General features: G+C 38.1%; 1 protein-coding gene across 2 annotated transcripts in view; it reads right to left on the reverse strand.

Moving 5' to 3' along the window:
* Positions 1-15704, reverse strand: part of LOC111875758 — a 39856-nt gene extending 24152 nt beyond the window's left edge. For both annotated transcript variants that reach the window (XM_023872271.2, XM_023872257.2), the window contains exons 1-8: positions 14851-15704; positions 14148-14650; positions 9724-10263; positions 7683-7895; positions 4793-4915; positions 4021-4130; positions 3520-3678; positions 1642-1817 (exon numbers count right to left, since the gene is read on the reverse strand). In XM_023872271.2, coding sequence (XP_023728039.1) covers positions 1642-1817; positions 3520-3678; positions 4021-4130; positions 4793-4915; positions 7683-7895; positions 9724-10263; positions 14148-14628 — 1802 coding nt within the window. In that variant the 5' untranslated portion in view covers positions 14629-14650; positions 14851-15704. The remainder of the gene's footprint in view (positions 1-1641; positions 1818-3519; positions 3679-4020; positions 4131-4792; positions 4916-7682; positions 7896-9723; positions 10264-14147; positions 14651-14850) is intronic.
* Positions 15705-17732: the final 2028 nt, after the last annotated feature.

A 17732-nucleotide genomic window follows, 5' to 3' on the forward strand; every position in this document is an offset into this window, starting at 1 on the left:
GAGTTCGAGTTCCAGTGTGGCTACCGCCGAAGACATTCCGAGTTATAAAGTAACAGCCAGCCGACTACAAGTTGGAGTATAGCAGCCGTCGCGGAAAGAAGATCCGGACGTGTGTGTAATTGTGTAATTGGGAGCGTGTGATACAGTGATACAAAGCTCCCCTACGGTAAACGTGTAGACTACTGAAGACAGAGTGAACTGATTTGCGCATAGGGTTATAAGTCGTGAAACCCCGCAACAGTGTTAACAGATTAATGCGCTTAGGGTTATAAAGTGTGAAACCCCGCAACTGTGAGATAATTAATTGTAGCCGTTATTTGTAGATTGTTAAATAAACCAATTAACCATCTCTACGGCGTCTTCAGTAACGAGGAAACACGTTACACTGGTGTCATAAGTGGGATCAGTAACGCAAACACGTTACAATATTATCCTCCTATCTATATCTAATTCTCTTCCATCTCTCATGTGGGGTACAAGTCCAGCCCATCACATTCTATCTTTATAACGGCTAAGACAAGTACAGAATGAATATTTGTGATAAGAGTTTCAAAGATGGTGACTGGTTGAAAGTATTCTGCTCTGTTGAGCTACTGGCTTGAAGAAGGCCTTCAACAATAATGACAAGTAACCTCTGCAATGTGATGCTCATAGTCTGGCAGATGTTCTAACAAACTACACGGTCTCATATCCTACAAGACTGTATCCTTCACAGCCACTGCTATGGAAATGTGAAATCCATCATCTGACAATACTGTCTGACAGGTCATTAATCTGAAGTAATAAAATCCCTTACAACTGTTCAATATAAACTGCACAAATATGCAAACTGGAGCACCTTCTTTGATATCAACCACTGCATTTCCACAAGTTTTGTGCTTAATCAGTAGAGACATGATTTAACTACATACAAAGACATGCAAAATGTCATAACACATCTGATTATGTTACTGTCTATTTTGCATTATGCCTGTACTTTCCAAATTATGTAATATCGTACGTATAGCCAGTCACATCAAATGTCTGGCCCCACCTCTCATCTACAAACATGCAAAATAAACTTAATTTATTTTGGTCACCTTTCCACCAATGTAATAAAATCTTACAGTGTAAAATTATTAGTCCCTTCTACATTTGATCCTATATCATGGCCGAGCCCATGACCATGCATGAGCATAAGACAGAACTAACATTCATTCTCACTAACTCATTCAGATATAGCTATGTCCAAGTGAACAAGATCTTGAACAAGAATGATTGGCATTTTGACAGAATATTCACATAAACAGGACATGACTGTGATCTGATCTGCTCAGAGTGAGAATGACCCTGCTAGGGTTCATGTTTCTAAATATTTCACAGCAGTAAAGCACAATGAACCTTTATATCTGTATAGAACACCAGATACATTACAGTGTAATAGTTGCTGCAGCATGGTTCCAAATAGATATTTTAGGGGTACAGCATTGTGTTTCACAGCCAACTGGACTGTGGATACATAAACCACAATGCAAAGTTCATCTGATAAAGATTAAAGAAACATAATTTAACCAAGAAGCGTTTTCTTGCAGGAAGACCAGGCATTTCCTAGATACTAAGTGTGAATACATAGCAATATAAGTTACAAAATTGTGTACTCACTTTGCTGACCAGCTAACAGCACTGACTGTCTGGGGGCTCCCTGTGGATTTTTTCAGAAATGGGCTGTCACTTGGGCTCCACATGGGTGGCAACATTCCTATCTCCATTTCTCCATCCTCTGAACTTTCATTCTTTTTCTGTTTAACTGGTAGCCTCTGTAGTTTCACAGAAGACACCTAGAACACAAATACAATCGGCTATTACTCACTACTTTCAGTCATACAACAGCTGTATTCAGTGTGACCCTTTTCAGAATCTGCAACTCCTCTAAAGAGAAAACATGTACATTTACATGTAAATGGAAACATATGTAAGAGTTGAAGAAAGTCGTCTTCTGGGTTTAGGCACCGTGTATTCTTCGTTTTGGCCGACGTTTCGGAGGAACGTAGCGCCTCCATCTTCAGAGCAGTTGAATGGCTTGGAATGCGGAGAGCAGTAGCTGTGGTAGCTACTGCTCTCCGCATTCCTAGCCATTCAACTGCTCTGAAGATGGAGGCGCTACGTTCCTCCGAAACGTCGGCCAAAACGAAGAATACACGGTGCCTAAACCCAGAAGACGACTTTCTTCATTGTCATCGCCGCGAAAACCTCAAAACTTACATATGTAAGAGTTGTTCACAAGCTTCTGTACCACATATGAAAGTACTATGTGAGGAGTGTACATATTCTGTCACATATTTCAACATGTTTTGTTACAAGATCTGCCCATTTGCAGCCCAGGGTTGTGCTCAGAGTCATGAGACATTCTTTGCAACATTCTGTACCAGCTTTATAGTTTACTGAAGTGGGAACACTGATAAGTACTTAAATTTCCCACAACAGGACATAAAACTCTGGATGATATTCTTGATATGTACAACACATACAGGGAGTGTATATCTTCTTATTACAAATGACATTCTGGATGATGAAGTTCAAATAAAAAGGGGCATTAGCAGGAGATCCCGCTCTGGATTACCGGGTTTTTGAGCTCTGTTCATCATCAGGTATTCTAAAGAATACAAAAGAATACAACCTTTCAGAAACTTGATCTGAATTCATCCTCAGGTGAGGGGTGGAAGATACCTACTCTGCTGGGTCTGTTAGAAAAAGCTAACCTCAGTCACTGAACCAGTTTCTGAAAGAGTGTATTCATTTTTGTTCTTTAGAATACTGGATGATGGACTAAGTCCAAAGACCAAGTTATCCCAAGGGTTATACACCATCAATACAACCCTTTACAACCTAGAGCTGGCTGCTGACCATAAGAATTATGACACAGTAAAGGCATCTGTTCAAAAAATTGAGATTTCTGATCTCCTTCAACCTCAAAGATATATCACAAAGACATAAATATTTCACAAGTAATCTGGAAGAAATATTCTCTACCTGAAATTGTGGTTCAATTGGACATCCAACAGACAAAGAGCAGAAGAATTTCTGTGACTTACTAGAGAATTTTAATCCAGTAATTAATGAAAAGTACAAACTGAACAAGTATATGCAATTTATCCTGTTTCTCATCTGGAGCTGTAGAGTGTAGTTCGTGGTTCTGTTTTTGAGATACATTTTATGATGATGCAACAACCATCAGATATGGATCATATTTCCAAGAGCTTTATTTCTTTTCAATGAAAGAGTAAGGCACTGGAAATGGAACAATAGCTTTCATTGTATTCTCACATCAACGCTCTATGGATACACAGTTCACAGGTATACCAGATCTGTCAGAAGTTGCTTAGTATGTGGAAAATGGAGATACCAAATAAACAAAAGAGGATAAGGAAAGTAAGGACATAAATACTACAACACTAATAGGAGCACAGTGAAAAATGGAAAATGTTCCATCACAGGAAGAGCAAACCTGGTAGCAATGTCAATGAATGATAATATGTATACCTTTATCTTTGGAAATGCTTTTGGTGGTACAGTTCGTCCCTGCTGTGAGCCTTTTGAAACCTGTGAAATGGGGCTAGAGCTCACTGCCTCATGCAATGGAGAAGATATCATTTTTGACTTCAGTTTTGCAGCCTTTTTTGCTTGTGTTGCATTGGGATCCTAAAACACAATTCCAATAACTATGGCATGACATTTATAGAGATCATACTACAAACGAGGACAATTACAAAGGCCATGATGACTCATTTTAGGTATGGTAAGAAGACATTAAGTGACATGACATCAATCTACTGGGTGACAATGTTTCAAATTATGGTACAACACTTCCATTTATGGCTGCAGAAATGATTTTCATGTAACACATTAAAACACAGAATAAACATTCTGAAAGAAATCTGTAGGAATTTTAAACCACTAAGCATAAACATAACACATACTTCCTAGAAGTAACTAGACTGAAATAGTGATCAATTAGGAAGGTCCTGTGCAACTCATACTGACTTTGGGCACAATCTTCTTTGCATCTCTGATGATCTCTTTCGTAGGGTCATTGACTCCTAACACTTCTTTGCAGAATGTAAAATTTTCAATGGTTAAGTCTCCTGAATCCACTAAAAAGAAAGAGAGAGAAAAATTACTTCACACAAAGGTCTTGTAAGAGAAGATACACATAAATACCTGAAAGTTATTTATTGTTATTTAATTTATGGATCCTGGCACAAACATGCATGCCCTTGGGTGTAAGGTCTCATATATTTGGCTGAATATGTCTGTCTGAGTTTTATTTTAATTTCCACAGATAGTTTCTCTTGTGCCTTGTTTATAAACATAGCATCTTGTGCTGCTTCTGGTGCCCAGATATGGGAACTAACTCTCTCAGTTGGGCCCAACTGAGTAGGCTTTTTATCTGAGGAAAGAGTCAAGTTTCTACTTTCTGAAATGTCATTTTAAATGAAAATTATGATGGATAATGTAAAAAAATCAATCACTGTAAAGTATACATACCTGGATATCATAAAATGAACATTAGCGTGAGTTATCCATCAACTAAGAACAGCAAAAGTAGCACTATAAATACAATAGCTGGCACAGCAATTTGCACTACTATGATTAGATCTGCAAGTTTCATAATTATTATTATCCCACTGCTGATCTATAACTGAATATAGAAAACCACTGTTTGAACAACACTCTTTCTTGTTCCATCGTGATCCTTTAAATGGAACAATGTTTTGCAGTAATTAATTACTCCAGTGGACTAAAATATACTTACAGTGCTCCAGCACCTCACGATTTGACCGCACCTTCTTTCCTGCTGGTGTGTAATAATAGATATCAGCCATCTTCTTGGGTGTTGATTCACTTGTGCTACGGTACACTAATTCTCGCTTCCAACCTAGTAGGGAACAGTGGCAAAATTAAGGCTTGATTTAATGCATTAAGAAGTTACCTGGGCTAAACTGTTAGCTTTCATAACATGTTATGGTACAAACTTACGAGTTTGCTTCTGTAAAATGAAGTACTACTCAGAATGACACACACTTTTCAATGCACAATTTACCTACAAGCCTGACATGAGGAGATCTACTTATTGCACAAAATGTGTTTTTCTTTTTGAGATCCTACAGTCTACAAACTACAGCCACTCCTGCATTACTGCATTTCTCCCATTTCATTCAATATGTTGCGGAAAGCGACACTAAGAAATGCAAGTAGGAAGGACACTAGGCATACAATCTATCTAGACCAGACATTGGTGTTGCATCATGATGAAACAAGTTGTAACCTGTTCTGACATCCCTCTAAGTGTTGTGTGTTTAATTACCACTAAGTTCACTTGAAACTTGTGTCAGCATGGTTTAAATCAACCTATTAGTGTGTCCAAACTGATCTTGTCAGGTTAGAGCACTGATCCACCGTCAAATTCCTCACAAAAAAGGAAAATGGAACAAAGGTTGTTCACAATCAGATGCTGGTTGTGTATAATGATGCTGCATCCTCTAAATACCAGGCAAAATACTGTTCTAACTGGTACATGTGTAGCAGGGAATGCAATGAAGTTGATATTCCCCAGCCTGGAAGACCACTGGAAGTGACAAGTCCAGATATATGCTAAAATCTTAAGACCTGGCCAAGCAGGGCGGATATTTATAATCCTTCAGAACGCAATGTGTCGGAACCATTCATTTTGGTCATTTTACATTAATGCCTGTGTAAGTCAAAGGTCAGTTCTCACTGGGCATAAAGAATGCCAGTTAATTCAGAAGCAGACTTTATTCAAATTTCTGAGGAGATTTGCAGTGGAAACACTATGCTTCACCCACTCCAAGAAAATTTCAGGTGCCACCATTAGCCAGAAAGATCACAGTAAAGGCATTTTAAGATTTTAAGGCAATTATGCCCATCGATGGCCGCCTCTGTGGTCTAGTGGTCAGAGTTTCTGGCTACAGATCCAGAGGCCCCGGATTCGATTTTCTGAGAAGTGGTGGGTCTGGAATGGGGTCCACTCAGCTTCGTGAGGATAACTGAGGAGCTATTTCAAGGAAATAGCGGCTCTCGTCTAGAAAACCGAATTTAATGGCTATGGGAATTCGTTGTGCTTCTGAACCACACGGCACCAACTATCTGCTAAACTTGGCACTAACTTCGCTGACAGGTGGTGGTTACTCAGTTGGAATAGTTTGCTTGCAAACTAACACCACAGAGGTTTTTTTATAACCATACAAGACAACAATCACTGGAGACGCCTTGTGCTGCTGTGCTTTGAAATTTAACGGATGTATCAGGAAAGATGACGAGAAAAGTTCACTCACAAGAGGTGTCATGCTTCTTCTTGACAATACTGCTGCACACAAGTCATGAAAAGCAACATCTGCCATAAAAACTGTGATCTGGCTAATTAAACCAACTAACTTACAGTCCAGACCTGGTCTCCAGTGACTACTTTCTGTTCTGAAAACCAGCAAGACATTTTAACAGATGTCAGCTTTTAAGAAGCAATGAATCTAAAAATGCTGTTTCAGAGTAATTTGAGGAAGAAGATAAAGACTTCTATTTTTCAGTTTTTCAAGGATTTATTTTTCACCTGCAAAACATAGAAAGTTCATCAACCTAATTGGGGAAGATTATTATGGGAAAATGAAAACGTGTATTGTTGGATTTCAGATTCTCACAGCAGTGGTTACGAAGGGTGTGATCATCTGGGATACAACACTGTGCAGTATGTTCAAAGTCAACTGATGTTTCAGAGGAATATGTCTGCGCCATAATCGAAAAACAAACTTAGCAAGAAACCAATATGAAGCAGGTAGCAAGCAGAGCTTTACTCGCACTATGTTCCTCCAAAACATCGGTCGACTTTTAAAGGACTAGACAGCAATATATCTCAGAATACAAAACTCTTGAAAACATACTTCCTGTATCTCCAATAATTAATGTCCAGGTATATTACATGTATCTAGCATCCCTTGTATCATCCTTATACAGAAACTGACAATATGAGCTTTGCCATAGCCAGATTGGTTATTCTTCACTGACTGATCAGTGATTCATGATATTTCCCTGCAATTTATGTATTTACTAGTGCCCTACTTTTAGGTTAAAATTAAGGGTGTCAAAGCAATCAGAAAATAAGCATCTTTTTTGTCATTTAAGATATTCTGCATGAGATTCATGAGCCAGGATAGCTCAGTTGGTATAGCAATAGGCTATTGGATGGACACCCAGGGTTTGATTCCTGGCAGGTTCAGGATGCCTCTACTCTGGAGCATAGACAATGGTTCTGGGGCTCACCCAGTCTCCTATACAATAGGTACCATGAGCTCCTTCCTGGGTGGGTGGGATAAAGCAGCCAGGGTATGAAACTGACCACTCACCTCCTACTGCCAAGGTCAAGAATGGTGGAGCTATACCTCCACTTCCCCATAAGTCTTCATGGTGCACTGCTTAACTACTTAATTAATTAAGCACAGCAAAAACTTCACCTTTACCCATATGTGATACACACTTTGATATTTCAGAAAAATGTTACTCAGTTCTTCTCAGTTATTCCTAATGCTGTGTGATATGGTTCCACATCTTAAGCTCTGCAACAATATGCACGTACACATGTCGCACCCATTCATATAAAATGCTGACTATCTGAAGTACAATTCAGTACATACCATACTCGAATGGTTTGAGTAAAGCTGGATCAGACAGGTCCACGAAGATCTTTTTCCCTTTTCCTCCACTTGAAAACAGAGCAGGGGAATCTCCACGACTGTATCTCGCACCCGAACCAGACATTTTGAAGCTGCTTCGAGAGCTAACTGATGGGCTGCTTGCTGCAGAGCTGGTCACTTCTGATGACATATCTTCACTAGCAGTACCTACACCTGTCACAAATTACTTAATTTTTACCAGCCCATCAGTTAGACTGTGGATGTAAATTCACATTTCTGTAGCATGCTTAGAAATACATGTGTGGCATCTTAGTGCAATATTCCAGTACCAAACTGTTAAGAGGAATTTATATCTTGCTTTCTATAACTGCAAGAAAATTTACATTTGCATAAATCTATCATTTTTGCTAAATTCCAAAAGATCACACATTTCACTGCCATCATACTGAACACTGGCCAGTGTCTAGGGTACATTTTGCCACAGGCTATCACTATGGTGACATATTTTTTTAATAGCATCAAGTGGGATGAATGCCAGGAGCGTTTGAATACTAATCAAAAATAGTAGTCAGAGCATATGTTCCTGGCCAGTCCCACTAATAACAATAAGAAGAAGTAGTAAAATGTAAGCAAGATGTTTTGTCACTATAACAGCCAATTCTCAAAATGCAGCGAATATCAGAAATATACATAAAAAGCTCTGGGAAGAACTATAGTCAGAGTTGCTTTACGACTGGTGGTTTCCTGCCAATCAGTTCATCTCGGTGCCAAGCCCCTTGAGACCCACTACCAGCATTTTCTTTTTCAACTGAACACTTGCGGTTATGGTCCTTATGTAACATCCCCTGTGATGAGAGGATGGGTCTGCTGTTTACAATCACTCTGGTCATTCTGGGGTCCGAGTCTCACAGGATTCATGACCATATTTTACTGTCTCAGACTTGAGAATCCCCCAGCCTGGAGGGCCAGGTCCCCATATTTATAACTCCAGGAACAGGGTGGCCCATGTATACTCCTAGGTACTGGGGTCCCTTCTTGGCGCCTCCCACAACTCACAGAGCTACCATGGAGGTATTTGGCCCTGCTTCCACATGGAACACTTGTGGGAAGAACTGATCACCTGCTTTCCCTTGATAAGAAGACACAGACTACATGTAAAATGAGGCATCCAACAGTTCTTCTACTGTTGCACGTGTATTTGTTTACTGAGCCGCTACCTACTAACTGGGCCACTGTCCAGGAATCAGACCATTGCCTAGCAGCAACAGGAGGGATACACATAGACATACAGGTAGGGAAAGTATGCTACCAACAGAGGAACTGCTGGAGGCAGTGTCTTCTTTGTGGTCCAACTCATAATTTATATAAAGAGAACAAGTCCAGCTCTCAGGAGTTGGGGGAGGGAGGCGATACACAAACACATGGACACACAGACAACAAGGTGATCTCATAAGCATCCTTTATTTTTTTAAATACGGAAATTAGGCTAACGATAACTATAATTCAAGGATTAAAGCATTGTAGATCTACAAGCAGAACTGAACTAATTTTTTCATAATGAACTATAACAAAATTAACCACAGCATTCAAAAATACAAACATTTAACCTTGCTTCCTCAAATAAAGGGAAAAATGTCAATTGCATCTGTCTTGTCTGTAACTATCTAAGGTCAAATTACACATAAAAATTTTCATGCAGTTTGTTTCAATGTCATGTCATAATGGCAGCACCTGGTGTTATTTTCTAGCTACTTCCTACGAACATATTTCTGTCTAGTTTCACAGGGTAATCTGTCCAGCTATGCAAATTACAGTAACACTCTGGATGCATACATTTGAGGAGATAAAACCCCAAAGAAATAAAGACAAAATAAATATTATGAATACTTAAATATGACAGAAACATCATTTTAGAAGCACATGGATCTTAAAAGAAGGAAGTTAGGGGAAATAAGCAAATATACACAAAGAAGAGTGAGGATGATTATGCTAATTATGTTCAACATGCACTAATTTATGCTGGTTGTGGCTGAGAACATACCTGAGGCAAATTCAGCCTTAACTGTAGTACCTATATCAGCAGAGCCCGACACATCCACATACATCTTCATATCCACCAGGCTTGTATATTCATTTTCTTTTAACTTGTCTTTCTCTTTGGCTTTCTTCCTCTTCTTCTTCCTTATCTCAGAACTTCTATTAACACCAGAATAAATTTTGACTCCTTTGGTCATAAACGAACCCTCATGTGGCTGACTACTTCTACCTACTACTATCCCACTTTCTAGATCATCCACGTTGTCTCTGCTTGAACTATCTTCATCCATTGCTTCCTCTTTTAGTCTATACATATCTGCATTGGAAAGTAACTTCAATGTGAATTTGATGCTCTCACAGTCATCTACATCCATCTCATTATCATGGTCAAAGAAAATCTGTGATAAGGAGACAACACTGCAAGGAGCTAATTTCAATTCCGAATCATTAGCTCCCATCCTTGTTTCAAATTCTTTGAAATCATGGGATGTGCTGGCACCACATGGATCTATCTTATCACATTTCAACGCAGACTCTGCAAGACCTGCAGACAAGAAATGCAAAGTTAACGTATGATGCTGCAAATCCCTATTTTGTGCTATGCATATGACAATCTTATGAATACAGTAGAACCTTAGTAATTTGAACTAATGTCAATTTGAACTGACTTACAGTACCACAACCCTCTCCATAATCGTCACCTCCAAAAATTATAAATTTAATCTAATTATTTGACTTCCTTGCAGTAAAAACAAATTCTTGTGTAATATGACAATATGTGTTAAAAGCACCAACCTCTATATGTGGAAATAATTAATCCAGTTAACCACTTATGACTTTCCCTGAGCCTGGAGTGTAGATGAATGCCTGTGGCTCCAGTTGTTGTTTACAATATAAAATGTATCCATAAATCTTTTTAATAAAAAATGTGATTAAAAATTCTAGTTTTCTATTTGGAATCCAGTTATCTGAATGATCCAGCAGTCCAAACACACCAGAGCTTCAATTAGTTTGGTTTATTGAAGCTTTTTCTGTATACATTTTTTTGTTCAACATTTTATTATTTAAAAGGATAAGTCAATAAGTAAGTTACAAATGGATATAGAACTTAAACAAATAAGGGTACTGATTTGAAAAATGATTTTATTTCTCAACATAATCTCCCTGTACACTGAGGCACTTGTCCCATCATTTCAAAAGCCCCTGAAAACCAGCAGAATAAAATTCTTTGCGCTGCTGTCGGAACCAGGCAGTGACTTCCCTTTCTACAGCTTCATCGTCAGGAAAATGTTCAGCCGAAAGATGATGTTTAAAGAGGGCCGAACAAATGCAAGTCACTTGGAGCAAGGTCAGGGCTATATGGAGGATGCTAGAGGACTTCCCACTTGAAATTTCACAGCGCCTCATTTGTCTTGTTGGCAGTATGGGGACACGTGTTGTCATGCAAGAGCAACATTCCTTTGGTGAGGAGTCCTGGTTGCTTCCGTTGAATGGCCTTACGAAGTATCCTGAGGATATAAATGTTCCCTGTAAGGGGAAGTCACTGCCTGGTTCCGAGAGCAGCCCAAAGAATTTTATGCTGCTGGTTTTCAGGGGCTTGTGAAATGATGGGACAGGGGNATAAGCCTCAAAAAAGCCTCAGTAGCCACGGTTAAGCCGCAAACCGGTTAATCCGCCCCCGGATAATCGAGAGTTGACTGTATATCCATTTGTAACTTACTTATTGAGTTACCTACATACTACCCAACTAATACATACTGATTGCTTTATGCATTAAAGGGTTTCCAAGCAATGAAACACTGGTGAACTTAAACACATTTGTACTATGACTCGTGGTTTCCTACCAATAGGACCAGACACCACGTACTGGAGAACAATTGACAAATTGTGCGTTCACACATACACACAAAAACCCACTCACACCCACATGACACAGGATATTTCATAATGTATTACTATTACATACAGAAACTATACAGATCTTCTGCAGAAGATAATGTATATCAGCAGGTTTCCATTTCATAACAGTTACTGACTTACCACTACTTCAGAAATGAAAGTTTGCAAATGATAGAAACTCCCTGATTATAACATTTGAAGCCATATATGGTGATATTCTATTGATTAAAACTTCTCTAAAAGGTGACATAAATATTAACACAATCCACCTACTAGTAGTCAATACAAATGCCTATATTTTCTGAAAACTGTATACACCACTTACATTTGCTCAAAACAACTGCCTTCAGCTCTTATACAGGTGTGAGAAAGACCGATGTCCAAAGGCACCTAAGGATACTTTTAGCATCTTTCTGCATGCATTAATGAGGTCACTGAAGTTTTAGAATTATCGCATCTTCAGTGATTTCTTCATACAACACCAGAAAACAAGCCTAAGGGAATGAGCATAAAGAAATGAGGTGGCAATGCAACTGGCCTTCCTCATCATATTCACTGCTCAAAAACGGATTACTCAGCCAGTGTGTTACTCGTCACATATAGTGAAGTTGGGCAACAAATGCTGTAAGTTTTCAACAAAATATCACAAAATTATTACACATCCTGCCAACACCTGCTTCACCTTTTAGACAAATTACAAGTAATAACAAATCATGTCCATGTCACAGCTCTGGTGGTTAGTCACCATTTTCCCACTGCAGCAACCTGGGCTCGATCCCAGGTCAGGTCATGTGGGATCTGTGGTGGACAAAGTGGAACTGGGGCATGTTTTCTCTGAGTACTTTGGTTTCCCCTGCCATTTCTCATTCCACAAACTGCTCCATATTCATCCATCATCCAGGGCTGGATGTACCAATTGGACTCAGTCTCACTCCACCCCAAGAAATCATTATATATGGCATTAATGTTCCAACCAAGTAGTCTAATCACAAGTGTACATTCAATTTTGAAGCAATGTAAGTCAATAATTATTATGAATTGGAAAAAGATTTATGTAATTTCCTATTCCAAATGATCTCGCCCCATACCTCCTGTAAATTGTGTCTGTACCTTTAAAAACTCTCTCTCTCTCTCTCTCTCTGCATGTGTGTGTGTGTGTGTGTGTGTGTGAACATGCATCTGTCTGTGTGGTGGAGGCTGAGTATATGTGTATATAAAATTACTAATACTGGGAATTATACTGGAATGTTTTTGATTCTCAAACACTAAAGAAACAGTTTAAAATGCAAGTTTGTTCTTGTTTACTAAGTTCTCTTACAGCAAACTTCACCCATTCTAAGAATGAGACTGTTACAACACTTTTCTTACTGATAAACAAAACAACAAATACCTAATTATGCTTCTATACTAGGAGCACCTGTGTAATGCACAAATATTTCACCCTAAATTATATACACATCATAGATTCTTAGATATTAATTTGAAGATAAGAGCTACATAAAAGAGAAAATGGAGCCTTTGTCCAGTTATACCTAGTGTGAAGGGCAACCTATCTGCCAAAATGAACAAAATTAAGAATTTTAATAACAATTTTTCTTTTACACAGAGGTGAAACATTGAACTTCTTAATCATAAGCTAAAAACATTTACAAACTGATGACTAACAAAAGTTCTAAACATCAAATGGCACGAAATAATCTCCAACCATTAGCTTTGGAGCAAAACAGGACACGAACAAATTATAAAAAAGAGGTAAAAGGTAAAGCTGTCCCTGTAACTGGCCATAGAGGCCCACAGGGTTGTGAGAAGTCAAGGTTTCAACATCTTCTAGACAATCAGCTCACAGATGGCAGTGATGCTGTCAAGCCTTAAATGCTGACCACCCTTTACCCCAAGGAAGATAAAAAGAAAATGGAAATGGGTTGAGCAGTAAGGACAGGATAAAAATTTACATAAAGGGATGCACTGGACTGCTATTCTCAAAGGTGCAAAAATGAAGGAACATGAAGAAAAATAGAGGAGGGAGAAGGAAACTCAAGGAATAAAGGTATGAAATTGACTATGAATCAGGTTCCTATGGATGCACTATGGTTTTCCTATGCACAACTGAAATCAGTGGTGGTGGCAACGATTAAAAACTAAAGCAGGACACAGACAATAAAGATTAATATATGTAAATGCCTTGCAATGACAATCTTCTTAACTCTTCAGAGAATGAGAAACCTGAACGCAATTCAGACCACATACAATAATACGTATCAACATACTGATAACTGCACTTTTATAAAAGAGTAATATTTTCTTGGCTGTGATACCATGCAGCCTGCTACAGGTTTACTGATGTTTTGAAGGAACATAATGCCTCTATCTTCAGAATCAAGGAGTAAGCGAAGCAAGCAAAAAGCAAAGAACAAGTGGCAAGCAAAGTGAGTAGACTGTGGACAATCTGATTCAAATGTAGTTGGTTTAAAGCCATGGTATTTTCTATGAGCATAATCATACCACGGGAAAACACAATCACAATCTTACCAATAAGCTTGGTCAAAACCATTCCAGAATCCTGTGCTGCTGATGCTCCCATCTCAAAGCCAAGAAAGTCCTTACAATCATCAGCATCAGCTTCATTGGAAGGACTACTGTTATCGTGCTGCTTCCGAAGATTCCCTCCATTCCTTTCATTGGCTTCAACTTCGCTCCCATCATTATCTGAAGTGCTGGCTGAATCCGACAGATCCAGATGCAACTGCCATTTCTCATCGGTGTTTGAAGCATATTCGGAGTCCGGTGCATCTGAACTTTTGGTATTTTCATTCTCTTTCTTTTTTGTCTTTAAATCGCCTACACTATCATCAGAAGTACCAACCTGTTCTCCACCATTATGCATTTCGGCTGTTTTACCTATACCTTCCTCACCACGATCATCACTATCTTTAGTTTGCTTGCTACAAACTGCAGAAGTCACCATGCTTCCTCTCTCCTTCGGCGGTTTTTCAGACTCCATAACCTCCATGTCACGCAACCTTAATTACGCTCTAGAAACACAAAGTTCAATTCATTTACAAAATAAGAACACGCCCCACAACGCTCATTTATAATTTTAATATAAAGAACATAACTGCTACAAGACGACTGTACGTCATCATGATAGGGTGCTATGGTCCTACGAACCATGTCCTGAAATAATACACTTCTTAAAAGTCCGTCTAAGTTATTGTGTAGAATTATGACTTACGAATATATATCATACGCTTATTGGTTTTGATAAACATGCACCCTGAAGCTCAGAAAACCTTCACTTCACATTTCGCTTTATCTGCAACGCAAGGAAACCGCAAACAAATACAGTAGTACCAATAAAACGCAACAGATGGCACACCTATCACATGCCGCTGAACGCCGCTGAAGAACACACAAACGTCGTAATCCGTCGCTTACGCATGCTGAGCTCATTAGGTTGATTATTGAGTTTTGTCTGCTCGTGCCAATTATGGGGTTGCGACTGTTAGGTATTGAATTGTTCTATACCGTTCTAGACGAAGGGAGGCATAGCAACGACGACCAGTAGATTGTGTTATAACATTATGTAATGTTTTCTAAATTTGTACATCAAACATGTCTACCACAGGTACTCTAGCACGCTCTAGCGGGACTTGCTTAATAATCATAAATAATGCATTAAAAAAAATCACAACACATCAAAACGACTTTAACAAAGGCCCGTCAGCAAATACCGCTTACGTGAGAATGATAACATTATTCTATGTGAGTAGTTGGCAATTGATGGAGAATGGTGGGCGTTTGTAGGTGCTGCTGAAGCTTCATGTCCAGCAACCATTCTGTTGATGCCCGAGAAAATGTACTAAAAATTGTATTCAAACTACTTACTAAAATTATAAAATATGGCCATGAAACATGAAGTGGCATTATAAATTGGAGAATAAAACAGATTTTTTAAGTCCATTAGCTATTGGGGTAGAGAATTATATAAAAAGCTGTGGCACATAAAGTTAATTTAGTCCCAGAGATAATATTCATAATGGGCGAATCCATCTATCACCTCTGAATGTTGGAAATAAAAGGTCCACATAGAAGTGTCAAGTCATTGTTACACACCACTGGAAATAATAGAATCACCTCGTTGATGCTCCCATTCCACAAATTTCATCTACTTGGGTGGGCGGCAGCAAATAAGGCGACAAATGCAATGATGAGGTGTTTGCTGGCATAAACAACCATACATATTTCAGAGACTATAATTTTACCCAGTGTTTCATATGGTTTCTTGAGAGTGGAATGATTTATGGACTATCAAAATACATCTCATTCTCTGCTGCCTTCCACACCAATCCACTAACAGCAAAGGATGTCAAGTATCATTGCACTTAGTCTTTTGTATGTAACTGCTTGAGAACACCAGTTGCCAATGTTTTTTTTTTGTCCATGATCCTTTAAACGATCAGTTTTGATGTTTCCCTCTTGACAACTATCAAAATCTCATTCTCATTTACTGTGTATAATGAGTTTATTAGTCTTAATAGTACGACAATGTGCTACATTTTTTGGCTTATAAAGCCATCATCAAGCAGTACATATTAACAGACATTTTCAAACTACTGAATTGCACTTTTATGTGAATTCATATATCACAATATAATAACTATTATCAATGAATTAATACAAGTCTCATAAATGTATTTATAATAAAATAAATTTAAGTTATAAAATACACTTGACAATGAATTAAATTGTTCATCATGTCTATGGTATTTGCTGTGCCTAAATATTGTTATATATAAACATTATTTATGTTGGTGCCCATAATCACAATTATAACGTTATAATTTGTAGTTATCTACAGGTGTTTCTTTATTGTAGTCAAATGTGTTTTATTTCTACTCATTTGATTTCCTTATGGAGCAGCTGCACTGTTCAGAACAACTAGATGTGATATTCTACAACGTTTATTCTGTGTTTTCTGCAGTCTGGTTTTCTTTATTTTATGAATTTCTCCACCTCTCACATTTCTGCATCGGGCTTTGTTGTGCATTACACTGCACAAAGTGTTGTATGTATTAACTGTGTGAAGTCAGGTACACTGATAATAGTTATTATGTTATAATGTATGAATTCATATAAAGTGCAATTCAGTAGTTTGAAAATATCTGTTAAATGTGTACTGCCTGATGATGGCTTTATAAGCTGAAACATGTAGCACAATGGCATACTATTAGACTAATAAACTCGATTATACACAGTAAATGTGAATGAGATTTTGATAGTTGTTAAGACATTCCCTACAGAACGGACAATACTTTGTAAGACGAGGCACCGACTAAATAATTTACATTAATATTACATCTACATCACGAGCCTCCTATACAATTTTTATATACACATAATATAGAATATTCCAATTTCTCTGTGGGAACACAACAAAATTACAAAACCAACGACTGACTCGATGATGTAAAACATCAATCAAACAATTTTATTCTTGTTTTATACTATAACTTCTGTTTTATATAATCTAATTTATTGTATTTTGATGTCAAGTATTTGTTATATAATTAATAATATTGTATCCAATTTTGCTAGTACTGCGGTTCAGTGGTGTATACATGTTAACCATGTATTTGCCTGATGATGGCTATTAATAGCCGAAACTAGGCACTGATCTTGATGTTAGTTGAGCTGTGACGGTTGTAAGACAGAAATTAATGAAGACATATGGGTTAACATGACAGGATGCATTCCTTAATGACTACCCTCTCTTACTGTCTCTACTGGCCTGGAACACTCACTAGCCCCCACCCTTCCCCCTATGGATCTGTTGATATACACATGAATGCTCACATACCCTATCCATCAAAGGGGGAGGAAGACTGTACCTATGAAACACTGACAACATTACCAATATTCACAAGGTGCAAAAACCCATGAGCAGAATCAGCATCAAAATACAGTTGTTTATTTTTCTAATTCTTGTTTTGAAGTTTTCTAACAATTGCAAAAGACAGTACTGACAATTAATGAAGTCTCAAGACTGTTTCAATTATGTAGGAGGCCAGTTATGTTTTTTCAACACACACTGATGCAAACTGCCAGATATGCGTG

This window comes from Cryptotermes secundus, unplaced genomic scaffold (assembly GCF_002891405.2).
Source record: "Cryptotermes secundus unplaced genomic scaffold, Csec_1.0 scaffold1283, whole genome shotgun sequence".
Lineage (NCBI taxonomy): Eukaryota > Metazoa > Arthropoda > Insecta > Blattodea > Kalotermitidae > Cryptotermes > Cryptotermes secundus.